This window comes from Geotrypetes seraphini, chromosome 15 (assembly GCF_902459505.1).
Source record: "Geotrypetes seraphini chromosome 15, aGeoSer1.1, whole genome shotgun sequence".
In the NCBI taxonomy this organism is placed as follows: domain Eukaryota; kingdom Metazoa; phylum Chordata; class Amphibia; order Gymnophiona; family Dermophiidae; genus Geotrypetes; species Geotrypetes seraphini.
The window spans coordinates 57953464-57970490 of NC_047098.1; the positions used below are offsets into that span (position 1 = coordinate 57953464).

The following is a 17027-nucleotide window of genomic DNA, read 5'->3' on the forward strand; positions in this document are numbered from 1 at the left end:
AGGGGTATGTGCAGTGGCATAGAAAGGAGTGGGGGTGGGGAATGCGGATCGCCCAAGTCTCCAACTTCACGGGGGGTGCTGACGCCTCTCCTCCATCCCCTCCTGTGCACCTCTTGAAATCTTCGCTAGCAGGAGCAGCATCTTCTACCTGCTGCTTGTGCTGGCCTTGGCTCCCTTCTTATGTCACATCCTGGTGATGGGACCAGAACGTGACATCTGAAGGGATCCGAGGCCAATGTGACTGCAGGTGGAAGATGCTGCTCGTGCCAGCAAATGTTTCAAGAGGAATGCAGGGCAGAGGGAGGCGATCAAGCGGTGAGGGGCAGGGAGGGTGCACAGCGCAGTGATGCTAGGCGCCACCGCTCTTGGCGCCAACCTCCCTAGCTATGCCACTGGGTATGTGTATTATGCAGCTACACAAACTTTCTTTATCTAGAAATAATGAAAAGAAGCAAAAAGAGGGTATATTCCTTTAATCATTTCTATAGTGCCTACTAGATGTATGTAGTGCTATACACATTATATGCAGGAACCTTCTCTGCCCCTAGGGGGCTCACTATCTAGGTGTTTATACCTAGGACAATGGAGGTAGCGAGGGAGGTTGGCGCTCGGGACGGTGGCACCCGGAATCTCTGTGTCATGCACCCCCTTTTTCCCGCTGCTTGAGCGCCCCCCCCCCCCCTGTACCTCTTGAAATGTTCACTGGCACTAGCATCTTCCACCCACTGCTCGCACTGGCATAAGCTTCCTTCTGACATCACGTCCTGGTCCCATGACCAGGAAGTGATGTCATAAAGGAGCTGACCCTATTGTGTGAGCTACAAGAGGAAGATGTTGCTTGCGCTAGTGAACATTTTAAAGAGGTATGCGGAGAGGTGCTGGCACCCCCTGCGAAGATGGCGCCTGGGGCAATCCCCCCCTCTCCATCAACCCCCCCATCTTATTACACCACTGGATTTTCCCAGAGTCACAAGGAGCTGCAGTGGGAATTGAACCTAGTTCCCCAGAATCTCTGCATTAACCATTATGCCACTGCTCTACTCCACACCATGTTGGGGGTTACAGATCAGGCCACCATAAAATACTGTATATTTATGAATGCATGCATATACAAATATGCCACCAAGCTGTGTAAATGTGGGTCTGGGAGAGCATATAACTCAGTAACGCATGTATATTTGGGCTTATAATGTGTCTGAAGATAAATTACTTCAATGCATCCGATTAGTCTGAGAAAGGCTAAGGAAAACAAATACTGTTCCAACCCCCTGCAGACGGCTTTTATGGTATCCATCTGTTTGTAGAGCCTACACTGTTCATGCCCTTCACTTATGCAGATAAGACTACATCAAGACCACTGGCATTCTATTAACAAAGCATAACACAAAAATATGCTTCTGTGAACTTGCAGATCTTATGCTATAGCATTTCTATAAAATGCTTGTAGCCTATGCCTGTAAGTTGTTTTTTTTTAATTTATTTTTGGGGGGGAAGGAGGGTAGAGGAAGTGGAAAGTGGAAGTAAGGTTTCCACTATTCTTTAGTACTTAAAATTTTAAGCCCCACAATGCACATTGCTTTGTGTGGTTTTCAGCCTTAAAACTTGTGTACTATTTGGAGATAATATAGCAAGGATTTAATTTATTTATTTTTTTCATTTTTTAAAACTAGAGTCCAGAAGAATGTTATTCAGGAATGCCACATAAGGAGTGATATTACAACAAAGTGTTGTTTATATACAGTCATTACTTTTATGAATATATACATCTAAAAATGAAGTTTTCTCCTCATTGATGTTATATGTAAATCTGATGTTAACATCAAAACCATTTAAATCATGCATGAAACACTAACTCTACTTTGGTTCCTGCCCAGATGAAAAAAAAACATCTATAAAACGCTTCCACATTTTAGCTTTCCCAAAATGATGCAAAGAGTACACCCATTTTTGTTGAAACTGTGTCATATGAAGGCAAGCTATGGAAGAGGTGCCATTACAGCCCCTCAAAGTGACCCCTTTAATTTGGAAATAAAAATGATCTTCAAACATGAAATGGTTGTGTTGTATAACTAAATTAAACTAAAACTTAACCTTATATACCGGGTTTTCAACTAAAGGAAGCTCGACACGGTTAACAAATTTAAAAAAATTAAGTAAACTGAAATACAAGAGTTAGTTTTCGAAAGGTTTAGCGAATAAAAAAGTTTTTTAGAAGTTTACGGAAGAGTTGGAAGGAACTGGGACACCTCAAAATTAGGGGAAGATCATTCCATAATTGGGGAAATTTAAACACCAGAGAGCTGCTAAAATTCTTAACTCGTTGAATTCCTTTCCTATAAGGAAGAGAAAGTTCAAATCGATAAATGCTTCTCGCATATGAAACTCTATAAACATTCCATAGCAGAGGAACAAAAGGAGCAAAGATACCATGTCAAATCTTAAAAACAATCCATAAACACTTAAACTGAATTCTAAAATAAACTGAGAACCACTAATTTCTTCTTGTCCTCTGATAACTCTGAATACTCAGATATTCATGAACTAACTCCAATGCTGCCATTTGGGGTATGTTGGCAATTATTGGCTTAAATTGGTGTTAATTGGTGCCCTCAGTCATTATTCTAGAGATTACATGTGCCAGTTCCATCATATGCAACTTCTAGGGGGCATGGGCATGGGAGGCGCATGCCTAGGAGTTTGGTATGCCAGTTATAGCATACAAGGCGTATGGCCCAGATTCTCTAAATGGCACCGTTGTCGGTGGCTACCTTAAAAGCAGCCGCTGATCGTGTGTCAAGAACCCAATGGCACCATGTAGAGAATTGCATTCCGGCAAATGTAGGCGCCGGAAATATAGGCCAGGGTTTTCAAGGTCTACGTACATTTCTGGCGCCTAATTTGATGTGAATCACACCTATGAAGATGCCTACTGGTGCCTAGATTCTTGCTCCTTACCTTTGCTCCCAGCTGACAAAAGGGCCAACTGTCCCTACCAGTGTTCCCTCTAAAGTACCATTCAAACAATACTACTGCTTCAGTTGTACCATTGATATCATCAGCAAACAGTGGTTGTCTCAATTATTCAAGCACAAATTCAATTCAAATTCCACTGCCTATTATTCAAAGTGTTACACGGCTCTTCCCCCTCCTACCTAAACAACCGCTTAAACCAGATCTCCACCTCAAGACACAGAAGAACCTCGATCCCTTTTGCCTTCCCCCCATTCAAAGGCACACAACGCAAGAAAATGTTTGACAACCTTCTGGCAACACAAGCAGCAAAACTCAACCATTCCATCTCCAATCTGCTGACAACATCGGACGACTTCAAAACATTCCGAAGAGAAATCAAAACCCTGCTTTTCAAAAAATTCATCCAAATATCTTAACTCCTCTTCACCTACCTCCAGATAATTCACCTACCTCCAGATAATTCTCCCCCAAATAACCCACCTAAACACCTTCCAAGTAAACAGACCCCTAAAATAGATTATAATCTTACCTACTCTAACTGTATTCCATTTGTTTATATCACACAGTTCGGCACTGTCAATTTACTATCCAACCCGTAAGTTCCCCTAGGATTCTATCCAGCTATCTCTCCTCTGTTAAAAAAAATAAAAATAAAAAATTGTATCTTCACTGGAAAATGTCCATTCAAATCTTTTGTAATCTGCCTTGAACTGCAAGGTATAGGTGGAATAGAAATCCGTAATGTAATGTAATGTAACCACTGTTTGCCCTCTAAGGTACAGCATGAACAACCATACACTGTTCTTAATGTGGCCATGCATCATTCCTGAATGTGCTACAGGAGAAGTGTAGGAGTCTATGCCACTGGAAATACTGCTCTGTGAAATCAAATGAAGCTGCAAGCATGTTCTTAAGTATTGGTCAAACTTAAGTCGGGTGTCTGTAACTCGGGGGACTGCCTGTAGGGTCAAAATCAGCTCAATAGGATTCCCATCATGTAATTGTTTGTAATGTCTTGGTATACAAACTTATGAATATTTATGGACATCGGACCTCTTTTGTCCATATTTAAATGCTTCCTGTCTTTGTAGGCTAAGCAGACCTTTTGTCCAAGATGCTCTTCAGTGCAACTTTTAATGACTGATAAACAGACTATTTAAGTAGTGGCAGTTGCTTTCCCTTTCTCTCTGGAACAGATATCTCATTGCTGTGGCATGATCAATGCTGGCAGACTTCCAACATGCAGGAGACTAGAGCTTGAGTCTGTCATGCTGCCATGTTGTGGTCTTGTACCTGCTTCATGGTGCAGTTGTGATATCTTGTACTGTGGCACAATGAGCATAGGTTCAAAGACCCTGTTAGGGATTGGGGTATACAGCGAGGCCTGGGTATACCTTAGTGCTTTAATTCACAAGGTTGTAGGGGTATGCAGGCAGAACACATTTTTGTCTATTTATTTTCTCTCATCTCATTTAATTGTACTTTGCTTTTCATTCATATCTGTACTTGTCATTGTGTATTAGCACATGCTCCTGTGTAACAGAGCACACTACCTGGTAACAGTATGGGATATTTAATTTGCACTAAACAGTGCACGCTAGAAAAAATGCAGAATCCTATTAAGCATGCAGGGCCTCAATAAACAGGGACTCTGTCTTTATTGACCCAGCGTAGAACACCTGCGTCAGGGACCAGCCAATGATCAAACTGCAAGTACTGAACCTCAATGATCAGAAGCAGTCCTTAAGCCAGAGTGCAAATTTAATCAAGAGCATTCCATGCAAAATGGCGGGAATTTTACCGCCAGAGCACAGAAAGAATCACAACGTCCTGTTCATTGGCTGACACCTGACACAGGCGACGTATGCCAAAACACGGCTCGTGTTGGGTCAATAAAGACGAGTCCTTGGTCATTGAAGCTCTTTGTGCTTTTCTGCTGTATTGCCTTTCATGCACTTGGTTCCTCTCTGTGCTGTTCAGCCCTATTAAGCTCCACAAAGGATTTTATTTACCACACATTTAATGTAATATATGCAACTTCTGAGTTAACTGCTGGAGGAATTGCAATATTTCCTCATGCAGCTAAGAAAGAGAGCATTTCATTATTATACATTTCTGCCTGATTCTCTAAAGGATGCTGATCTCAGTGACAGACTAAGAAGTGGCCGCCGATCACATGTCAATCATGCAGCGGCATCCTATAGAAAATCACATCTATTTTCACAAACGGACGCCTTAAATATAGGCCAGGAGTTTACAGGCCTACATGTAAAGTGTCTGTCTTGTGCCTACAGACACACGTAGGGACACTTACGGATGCCCAAGGCCAGTTCTGGTGGAGACCACGCCATGCCTTGGGCATCCGTAAGCATCTCTAAACGTCTCCTTAGGCATGTGACATACGGCTACAATATAGGCATCCTTCGCCGCCTGAATTAAAACAAACACACCATGCATCCTGACTGGTTGTGAGAAGGCAGTAGGACGCCTACTCTGGGCACATGTTTATAGAATCAGGCCCTTAGGGCTGGATTTAGTAATGGCACCAGAAAAAATTTGCACTTGTTATAAAATAGAGCTTAGCATGTGTTCTGGTGAGTAACTTTGGGCGTGAGGACTTAAACCAACTGAAGCATGGTGTAAACACTGGTGTGCAACCCCCCCCCCCCCCATTAAATACAGCATGTAATTCTTTGGTATGCCCTTAACCCGTCTGTGCCTCTCCCAAACCCATTTTGGTCTGCCCCGAGCACCATCATGGTGGGGGCGCCAGCACCCGTTCTCTCCCCCCCCCCCCATGATCCTTCCCTGCCCTCCCACTACCACACACACGCAGCCCTTCCCCCATACCTCTTTGATGTTCCCGACATGAGCAGCAACCCCAAGCTGCTGCTCGCGCCAGTGTCGGCTCTTCCTCTGATGTCACTTCCTGGAAGTGACGTATGAGGAAGAGCCAATGCTGGCGCAAGCAGCAGCTTGGACTTTGCTGCTTGTGCTGGGAGCGTTAAAGAGATATGGGGGCGGCAGGAGGGTGCAGGGAAGGAGTGGAGGAGGGGTTCCACCGCCCTGGGCACCTCTTACCCTCGCTATGCCACTGATTGTTTAACTTAATTCAGATATCAAAGTGAGGATGACTGTATACCTACCACTATAGCTTAGATAGGGTGCTGCGACGTATTAATACTGTACTGGAGATTTTTATGGATCAGCTGATTAAGATGTGAAGGAGCGCTGCCAAGTAGGGAAAAAAGGATAGTGAGAGATGCCTTCAGCTGCCTTATTCCACAACATAAGAGCAACCAGAGTGACTGTACTTGCGATTACATTTGATATGAAATAATACCCTTAAGCCTTGATTGTGAAAAATCTCAAGCTGCATGAACGGCAGCAAATTTGAAGATGTTCAGCCTATGACTTTGGGGGGGGGGGGGGTTTCTCCTATAAGCTGCTGCAAATAAAATGATAGTTGGGCCAGGTCAAGTCATTTCTTTTCCTGTTTACTTATAAATATGCATTATTTTGTGATAGCTTGCAAGCCTCAGAATTTCAAGAATGACCACTTTAGCAGTCCGGCATGCTGCACATTATCATGTATTCTGGTTCGCCAATATCAAGGTCTATTAAATATAGATATAGATCCAAGTTTCCAAGTTTATTATATAATTTGATTAATCGCCTATTCCAAGTTCTAGGCGATGTACAAATTGTTAAAATAACTAAAATATAGGTAACAAATCACACAAACATACAGCTTAACAAATTAAATTGCAAATACGGACATTCTTATACAAAATTTAAATCATTTAAGTTAAATAATTTATACATACGACATCAAAACAAAAGGAAAAAAATTATTTAGGGATTACAATCAGTGTTAAATTCAATATATTAAGGTAAAAACATTAGGAGGGGAAACAAAAATGATTAGAGATGAAATATTAGATGAAGAGAGACAAAAGAATTATGTTAAATATATATATAATTATATTAAATATAGATATCAATATCTATTAAAAATAAATGGTCACCCTAAACTATATTTCCCATCTAGCTCTATGCCAAAAGGGAAAGAATCTCTCTTGGGTTTACTCTCATTGGACTTTTTCCAGTTTCTTAAGTTCATACATGTAGTGGCAGCAGCATTGGAGCCTGCTTAGATTATGAAAACCAAAATGAAAGGATGATAATTTTTAAGCAGGTTGACCTTGTTAGTGCAGCAAACTTCTCAGTTATTTGGGGCTGAGGATAGCCTCAGTTATACAAATGTACCAATGTCTAAGGCCCAAATGTGCCCAATGCATAAAAAAAATTAAATACATTCTGTTTTCCAAATCATTTTCCCATGTGCCAAGCCTGATGGTTGAGTATTTGTTTAAAATAAAGTCTTTGGCAGGCACACCAATGACACTTTGACAAAGAAAGGAAAGAGGCTAATGTTGAATATAAATGAAATGCTAATTTAGTCCCTCCCAAGTGCCAAAATATATATACACTAACGAGGATATGGAAACAATATGGCAAAGTAAGATAGCTGCAAAGAATCAGGTGTCCTGGCTTTTACTCCTCTCACTCCTGGTAGGTTGTTGTGATGAACGTTCATTTGCAGTGATACGCAGAATGTCATCGTGAATATGCATGGGGCAGATTTGCATGCCTGTCACCTCCATTATATGCAAATCTCTCTCATGCATATTCATGAGGACTATCCCAAAAACCCAACTGGCCTGGTGGTCCTCCAGGACAGGGCTGGGAACCACTGTGCTACACCACTGCTCTTAGCTTTCAACAGAAAGGGTTTAATTGAGTTGCCTTTTCAAGAAATGAGCAAAAGAGAATACAGTCAAACCTCGGTTTAAGAGTGCACCGGTTTGCGAGTGTTTTGCAACATTCTCGCAAATCGTGACTCGCAAACCGAGCATTGACTCGATTTGCGAGTCCCCCCCGCCCGCTAACCGGCATGGCCCCTCCGCCCGCATACGCCCTCCGTCTGCATACGCCTACCTCCCCCTCCCGCCCAAACTGCAAGTTTACCCCCCAATGTGGTACCGGCACGCAGCACCAAGACACAGGAGGTGCTGGTGCCCGAAGATCATGCCTCTCCAACTGGGCCTTGAGCATCTGCGCATGCTCAAGGCCTTTTGGCCTCCGCCTCTCTCCGAGATTCTCGGCGAGAACAAGAGCCAGAAGGCCTTGAGCATGCGCAGATGCTCAAGGCCCAGTCAGAGGAGAGGCACGATCTTCGGGCACCGGCGCACCTCCTGTGGCTTGGTGCTGCGTGCCGATGCCACATTGGGGGGTAAGCTTGCAGTTTGGGCGGGAGGGGGATGCTAGTTTGCAGGGGGGGGGGCGTTCGTTCGTGAGGGGGGGGGGGTGATGCGGGTTCGTGGGGGGCAGCGTTTGCAGGCGGGACGCCATGCCGTTTCCCTGTTGTCCCTGTCCCTTGTTGTTGGGCTGAGAACTTTTCAGCGGCCCCTCGTATTGCTGCTGTTATGTTGCATTTGTGTTATAAGTAAATTTTACTTTGAAATGTAGTTTTTAATTGTATTTCCATTTTCAGAGCAGGGGCTCTGTGGTCCAGGGCATCCTATTCTGGCACTCCTGAACCTCTTGGCCTGGGCACCAAGTTTATAATATTTCTGGTAAAGAAAAAAATCATTCATAAACTAACTATCATTACAAAAGTCTTTTCTCTGGCATATTGATTTTGAATTTGTTTGTCCAGAAAAGACATTTGAAGACTCATTTCCATTCTTGGTAGGGTGTCCTAAGAAAAGCAGAGTCTCGATCCACTTCACAATTCCTGTTTTGTAAAGTCAGTCAATTTGAAGCACTCGCGATTCTGCTGGTTGGCACATTAGCATTGCATAATAAAATGAGATTAAGAAAAATGATGGTAAAATGAAGCTATTGAACACATTTAAAGCAACACGTTAGCATCTAAATTGCATTCTTTGGATTCTAAACTAAAACACTTTTTTTTGGCTGCATATCGAATACTATAGTCCTTTTTGGACTATAGTATTTGAAACCAAAATTGAGGTTTTGGTGCAAATGACACATTCTGATTGGTTTCTTGCTCAAGGAAGCAATTTGTCCCTGATGACTTTGACTTCCTGTCTAAGACCACAGAAGGAGGTTATTAGTTGTCTTATTTTCAAAGAAAACATACCCTTGGGGATTCTTCTTTCTTGTTAACCTGAGAACACTGTGGTTTCCCCAGGTTGCTGAGGCATTAATTCTAAGGATATTCTGACGCTGGCTCATCATGCAATCTTGTTTCCTCTGGGTGCTGAGAACAAATTTCAGAAATGCAAGAAGACTCAGGCGAGGTATGATTTTACAAGCGAAGTCCTTTGAGAACAGCATCAAATGCCTCTAGCTCATATGTTAAAGCAGCCCTCTAAGATGACACATTTTGCGTTTTAAAACCATTAACGGGAGATTTGTTTCATGTCCAGTTGGAAGAAAGTTAGATCAATTCTCCATAGAACTTCCTTATGAAGCTGTGTTAGGATTTTTTTTTATCACTGGCATGGTGGTATTAACTCTAATGCTGATAGAATTCCTATGAGCGTCGGAGCTAATATCGCCACGGCCAATGATTAAAACACCTAACATGGCTTCATTAAAGAGGGGTTAATGTCTAAGCTGATATCTTAGTAGTACGAGAAGATCGATTTGAACCCCAGCATCAGTTTCCATTCTTCTGGCAAGACCCTTCAAACCTTCTTTCCATAAAAATCGATTTGATTTTCGGGCATAAAAGGGCTTTTGTCGAACATTTGCTGAGCCGTTTCTAAAAAAAAAAAACTGCCTAAAGATGCACTGTAAAGAGTAATCCTCTTAACCAGTAAGCTAAACAAATATGATTTGGGAACTCAAACAGAGCCTCACATAGATCCAGTGGATCTCGTTGCTCTCTTCTTAGGTTCGTCAACTAACGTTGCATACCAGCTGCAAATTATTATTCAGATGAAGCTATTCCAAACCTGTATTATCTGATATTACAAATTAGGACATGGTCTTTTGGGTATCCAGTGTGAAAAACTAAGTATTTTTCTCATACTGTGCAGTTCCTTTTGCGTAATGTTTGAATTGTCATACAGGAGTAGGTTCAGTAAATTGTGACCAAAGTTAGTGCAAATCATCTCAGCACCTAAGTTAGTAATCTGCAGAGGGCTCTTGTGTGGAATTACCTTTTCAGAATACAGTGGTACCTTGGATTACGAGCATAATCCGTTCCAGGAGCATGCTCGTAATCCAAAATGCTCGTTTATCAAAGCGAGTTTCCCCATAGGAAATAATGGAAACTTGCTTTGATGCGTTCCCCCCCCCCCCCGAGAACCGGCATTGCTCCCCTCGAAGGCCCCCCCTGCGATCAGGAACCCCCCCCCCTGCGATCCGGCACCCCCCCTGCGATCCAGCATCTCCCCTCCGCCACGATCCGACCCCCCCCCAACACGATTGGGCACCCCCCCACGCCACGATCTGACATCCCCCCCGACACAATTGGGCACACCCCCCCCGCCGCTTCTTACCCTCATCTGGGCACTCTTGAAGATCGGCCTACTCATCTGCTGGGCCTTGAGCATCTGAATATGCTCAAGGCCTGCAAGTTCACATTCACGTTCAGAACGTGAACTCGCAGGCCTTGAACATGCTCAGATGCTCAAGGCCCAGCAGACGAGTAGGCTGATCTTCAAGAGCCCAGATGAGGGTAAGAAGCGGCAGGGGGGTGCCCAATTGTGTCGGGGGGATGTCGGATCGTGTCGGGGGGGTGCCCAATCGTGTCGGGGAGGGTCAGATCGTGGCGGTGGGGGTGCCGGTTCGAGGCAGGGGGGTGCCGGATTGCCGGGGGGGGGGGGGGGTGCTCGTAAATCGAGCCATGCTCGTCTTGCAAAACACTCGCAAACCGGTGCACTCGTAAACCGAGGTACCACTGTACTAGCTTAGCACAGGTTTAGGGCCATATTTTGTACATGAGCTCATGGCCTTGCTGCCCATGGTAGACCCACTCTTACTATACAGAAGCTATGCAGGGTCAGGCCTGGCTAGTACCTGGAAGACTACCTGGGAATACCAGGTGGTATAGGCTGAGGGGCCCTCCTGTGTTGGGCAGCAGCAACATAGTGGAACAACACACTGCATAGGAGAAGGCAATGACAAACCATTCCTGTACTCTGCCATGAAACATATCGGGGTGGATTCCTCACTGTGTGTGTTGCCAGGGGTCAGTAGCTAACTCAGTGGCATAATCCATCCATCTATACACAAGGGTTCTTCAAAAAGCTTCCACAGGTTCATATTTTTGCAGGAGAAGTGGTAAGAGGGTGTGTCGCAGAATGTTATGTGACTAAGTCACAGAACAGGGTGATTATGTGGAAAAGTGATGTAGTTTGCTTTTGAGATATTTAATAAATAGCGTTAAAAAAAATAAGTGTGGAGACTTTTTGAAGATCTTTTGTATGATACCTAAAAAATCAGCACTGAAAAGGATGGTGCTTAGGGTGAGTCTATAAAACACCTCCAAAGTTAGGCGCAGTGTATAGAATCAGGCTTAGTGCCCGTACATATTTAGACACACCCATTTAGGCCAAAAATAACAGGCCTAAATACCTGTGCCTAACTTTTAGGAATGTCCATGACCTTGCCATGCCCCTCTCCTAGCCAGGCCTTCTTTTCATTTTGGTGTACTAGAATTTACACGTGCCATTTTGTAGAAATAGCTCAGAAAGTTGTGTGTGTAATTTCTAATTAGCGCCAGTTAGTTCATTTCTGTGATACAGTATATAAATTTTTAAATAAATAATAAATATTTCTCTGTCCCTACTAGGCTCACAATCTAAGTGAATTGTAGGAGACACTCATACAAATCTCTGTAACACTGAATGATGTAATGGTCAATTTGACAAATTAAACAGTAGCAAATCACCTGGACTGGATGGTATACGTCCCAGAGTGCTGATAGAATTGAAAAAATGAACTTGAAGAGCTATTGTTAATAATTTGTAATTTTTCTTTGAAAACCAGCATTGTACCAAAAGATTGGAGGGTGGCCAACATGATGCTAATTTTTAAAAAGGGTTCCAGAGGTGATCCGGGAAATTTTAGACTGGTGAGTCTGATGTCGGTGCCGGTCAAAATGGTAGAGACTATTATAAAGAACAAAGTGACAGATCATAAATATAAGCATGGATTAATGAGAGAAAGCCAACATGGTTTTAGTCAAGGAAAATCTTGCCTCATCAATCTACAGTATAATCTTGTTATAACGGACTTCAAGGGACCTGGAAAAACAGTCCGTTATATCTAGAGTTGCATTTTTTTAAAAACTTTATTTAGGTCAACTTGAAACAACGTACAATCAATAAACAACAATCACTGCACAAGTATATCAGCAACATCAATAACAAAACTCCGCAAAACATTGGTATGGCACAAAATGATTGCAAAACCAGAACACTAAGGGTTCCTTTTACTAAGCTGCATTAGGGCATTAACACGCGGAATAGTGCGCACTGGACGCTAATGCCAGCATTGAGCTGGCGTTTGTTCTAGCCGCGTAGCGCGGGATTAGCGTGTGTTAAAATGCTAGTGCAGGAGCCCTAGATGTTCTAAAGCAGGGGTGTCCAACCTTTTGGCTTCCCTGGGCTGCATTGGGCGAAAAAAAATTTTCTGGGGCTGCACAAACGCTGCAGCAAGACAGAGGAGGCTGCTGACAAGACGGTAAACACCCGGAGGCAGCAGAGGAAAACACTGCATCGCCCTTGACAAAATACTTCACGGGGCTGCATGTGGCCCTTGGGCCGCAGGTTGGACACTCCTGCTCTAAAGCATTATGTCGTACTGTACTGGAAAGAAAAAATACTTTGTCATTTTCTTCTGGGTTTCATTTTGATACTATATCATCGGCACGCCACGCGCCTTGTAGACGGAGCCTACATGTCTGTTATAGCCGAACAAAACTACAGCTAAAAGCAGCTCTGGGGACCAAATTCTTTGTCCACTATATGTGAAAGTCCGTTATAGGCGAGTCTGCTATATGCGATGATTTTCTGCATATAAAGGCGCACGGTCGGGACCAGCGGACCTCGTCCGCTAAAGATGAGATTCCATTATAAGCGAGTTTGTTATAGCAAGATTATACGGAACTGCATTTCTTTGAAGGGCTGAATGAACATGCGGATAAAGGTGAACTGGCTGATATTGTGTATTTGGATTTTCAAAAGGCATTTGACAGAGTACCTCATGAAAGACTTCTGAGGAAATTAGAAAGTCATGGGATAGGAGGTAATCTTCTTTTATGGATTGAGAGCCAATATTCTCAATGGAGAAGTGTAAATAGTGGGGGTCTCCAGGGGTCTGTGATGGGACCGCTGCTTTTTAACATATTTATCAATGATCTAGACATGGGAATAAGTCATAATAATTACATTACATTAGAGATTTCTATTCCGCCATTACCTTTATTTTCCTGTATACCACCAGCAGTTCTAGGCGGTTCACAACAGAACTAAAACATTTCAGGTAAAAAATACAATTTCAAAAAACACAACTATTATATATTAAATATAGCATCAGATAAAAAGTACATTTAAAATACAGAGCCTAATAAAAATACCTTCTTAAATATCAACATTCTTGTTTATCAAATGTAAGCTAAGAATACTCTTGAACAATCAGCGGACTCATCCAGGAGTTCAACTTCCCCGCCTGATATTCCAATGTCCTGTCCAAAAAAAGTCTTATAGCGACAGGCCCTTGGGGTAGGGAAGAGGAACATACCTGAATTTCTGGTACATTTTAATGAATTAAACAGTTTCAGGTAAGATACCAAATAGGAAGGAAATAAACCAAAAAGAGCCTTATAACAGATACACCCAAATTTAAAAAATACTCTGGCCTTAAATTTGCTGATGACACAAAGTTATTAAAGCGCAAGAGGATTGTGAAAAATTGCAAGACCTTCTGAGACTTGAAGACTGGGTATCAAATGCCAGATGATATTTAATGTGAGCAAGTGCAAAGTGATGCATGTGGGAAAGAGGAACCTGAAATATAGCTATGTGATGTTGGCTTCTGTGTTAGGAGTCGTTGCCCAGGAAAAAGAATCTAGATGCCATTGTTGGGGATATATTGAAACCCTCAGCTCAATGTGCGGCGGCTGCTAAGAAAGCAAATAGAATGTTAGGAATTATCAGGAAAGGAATGGAAAACAAAGATGAAAATGTTACAATGCCCTTGTATCACTCTGTGGTTTGGCCGCACCTCAAATACTGTGTGCGGTTCTGGTCGCCATATCTCAAAAAAGATATAGTGGAATTAGAAAAGGTACAGAGAAGGGAGACAAAAATGATAAAAGGGATGGGACGAATTTCCTATGAGGAAAGACTGAAGTGGCTAGGGCTCTTCAGCTTGAAGAGATGGCTGAGTGGTAATATGACAAGAGGTCTATAAAATAATGAGTAGAGTGGAAAGGTTTGATGTGAATTGCTTGTTCACTCTTTCAAAAAATACTAGGACTATGAGGCATGCAATGAAGCTACTAAGTAGTAGATTTAAAACAAAATGGAGACAATATTTCTTCTCACAACATGTAATTATACTCTGGAATTTGTTGCCAGAAAATGTGGTGAAATCAGTTAGCTTAGCAGGGTTTAAAAAAGGCTTGGATGAATTCCTAAAGGAGAAGTCCATAGGTCATTAATGAGATGGCTTGGATTCCAATCTGTTTTACTACTTGGGATCTAGCTAGGTACTTGGGACCTGGGTTGGCCACTCTTGGAAACGGGACACTGAGCTTGATGGACCTTCTGTTTGTCTCAGTATGGCAATTCTTATTTTCTTATAATGGAGGTTTAAATGACTAATACAGGGTCCCAAGGAGCCACAGTGGGAATGGAACACTTCCACGGATTCTTAGCCCACTGAGTTGATAATCCCTACATCAAAAGATCCCAACGGTTTTTGTTTTTTTTGTAAATATCAATGTTTGTTTTTTTCTTCTCCTATTTTAGATGCCACATCTGTCAAGTGTATTTTTCCTGGGTCCTGTAGAAGAGCTGACTTTTTTACAGTCTGATCTTTGGGTTCTCTTTAAGATCATCCATTTTTCTGAGGCAGCCTGTGAGAACAAATTCTTACAGCTTCAAAAATGCAGAAAAACAAAGGACGGTGGACTGCCTTATCTGCTTTCCCCAGCTCAGATGGAAAGTCAGCCGCTTAACGTACATCTTCGGCTCAGTACTCCTTGAATTATCAGCAGAGACTGGAAGGAGTGCAATTAGCCGCAGTGGCAAAGAGGAGATGAAAGCTGGCTTGAGTACTTTCTTGTGATCAGAACTGTTGAAAGGCACACCAAACAGTGCTGCCAGATTTCTGGTAACAAAGCAGCTTTCTAGAGGCCCTGTATAAGCAGGGCTGGATTAATTAGTTGAGGGCCCCTAGGCACCCAAGTACACTGGGCCCCCTGCCCCCCCCCCACCCCACCATGCACCCAGGCGGAAACAGGAAGCTGCGTCAGAGGGAATCTTTGGGCAAGCAGCACCGCTTGCACAATTACAGTTCCCGTTGCCTTTCTTACCCACGTTGCTTGCTTGTCTTACTTTCTGTCGATGGGGGGCGGGGGCTGTATTGCCGATCGGGGGGGGGGGGGGCGTTGGCGATCGATGCTGGAGGGGCCCATCACCGTTTGGAAAAAACAATGTTGATGCCCTCCTTCATCAGGCCCCCTTGACTATTTTGGGCCCTAGGCACCTGCCTACTTGGCCTATTGGTTAATCCTGCCCTGTGTATAAGTTCCTTTTTCGTATGTACATTAGAAAAGAAGTCCGATCGAGCTGGCTCCTCATACCTTGTCCCGTAGAACAGCTTGATTGCATTTCAATAGCTTATAAAGCAGAATTAACCCTTTGGTAGGCCCTAGGCAAACAGTGCTTTAGCTCAGCCAACCCTCGTAAATACATTTTAAAACCTACAGAAACAGGACTGAGTCCTCTGGGAAGTCTCATTCAAGATTATGCATTCAGTTTTACTGGTCTTCAATACCACATTACAAAATCCCAATTTTAGCCTACTTCAACAGTGTCTGGTGTGAATTGCTACCTGTCTTGAAGTCCAGAATGCTGGCTCACTGGCAGGCCAGAACATCCCCTATTGATCTCTTCTTTGTTTGGATCTTCCACTGTCCCAATAACTTGTTTAAAAATTAACAGGGGTAATTATGGATTTGAAATTCTTTTAGGCCTCACCTGTGATGCACGGGGAAGGGCCTAAGGGCCTGATTGACTCAGATACCTTAGGCTCCTCCCAGTGTATCCCAGGATGCCTAAGGCCAGGGGCCTAAGGCCTTGATTGGCTCAGACGCCCCCTGGTAGGACACATGTGGATTTTACCAGATAGTATCCCTATGTTAAGACTAGATAGCTGTATTTCCAGAAAAAGGTCAGAAGTACCGGACTAAGGGTCTCTCAGCTAATTTTTCTAGTGTCCAGTACTTGTTGCCGTACCTCAAGAAGGACATGGCAGTACTTGAGGGAGTCCAGAGAAGAGCAACTAAACTGATAAAGGGTATGGAAAACCTCTCATATACTGACAGACTAAAACAGCTTGGGCTGTTCTCCCTGGAGAAGCGGAGACTTAGAGGAGACATGATAGAAACCTTCAAGATCCTGAAGGGCATAGAAAAGGTAGACAGGGACAGATTTTTCAGATTATGGGGAACTACAATTACAAGGGGTACTCGGAGAAATTGAAAGGGGACAGATTTAGAACAAACGCTAGGAAGTTATTTTTCACCCAAAGGGTGGTGGATACATGAAACGCGCTTCCGGAGGCTGTGATAGGCCAGAGCACGTTACAGGGCTTCAAACAAGGATTGGATAGGTTCCTAGAGGATAAAGGGATTGAGGGGTACAGATAGGAGTAGAGGTAGGTCATAGGGATAGTCAGGGACCACTGCTCAGGCAATGGGCCTGATGGGCCACCGCAGGAGCGGACTGCTGGGCGTGATGGACCTCTGGTCTGCCTCGGCGGAGGCAACTCTTTATGTTCTT

The 17027-nt window shown here is 43.3% G+C and overlaps 1 protein-coding gene across 5 annotated transcripts in view; it reads left to right on the top strand.

Moving 5' to 3' along the window:
- AUTS2 (activator of transcription and developmental regulator AUTS2) overlaps nt 1-17027 on the top strand; it is a 1593647-nt gene that overhangs the window by 197112 nt on the left and 1379508 nt on the right. The window contains exon 1 of one of the 5 annotated variants that reach the window (XM_033921214.1): nt 9267-9302. The exons of the other annotated variants lie outside the window; for them this stretch is intronic. Coding sequence (XP_033777105.1) covers nt 9282-9302 — 21 coding nt within the window. The 5' untranslated portion in view covers nt 9267-9281. Of the gene's footprint in view, nt 1-9266; nt 9303-17027 lie in introns of those variants that run through there. 5 annotated transcript variants of the gene reach the window in all.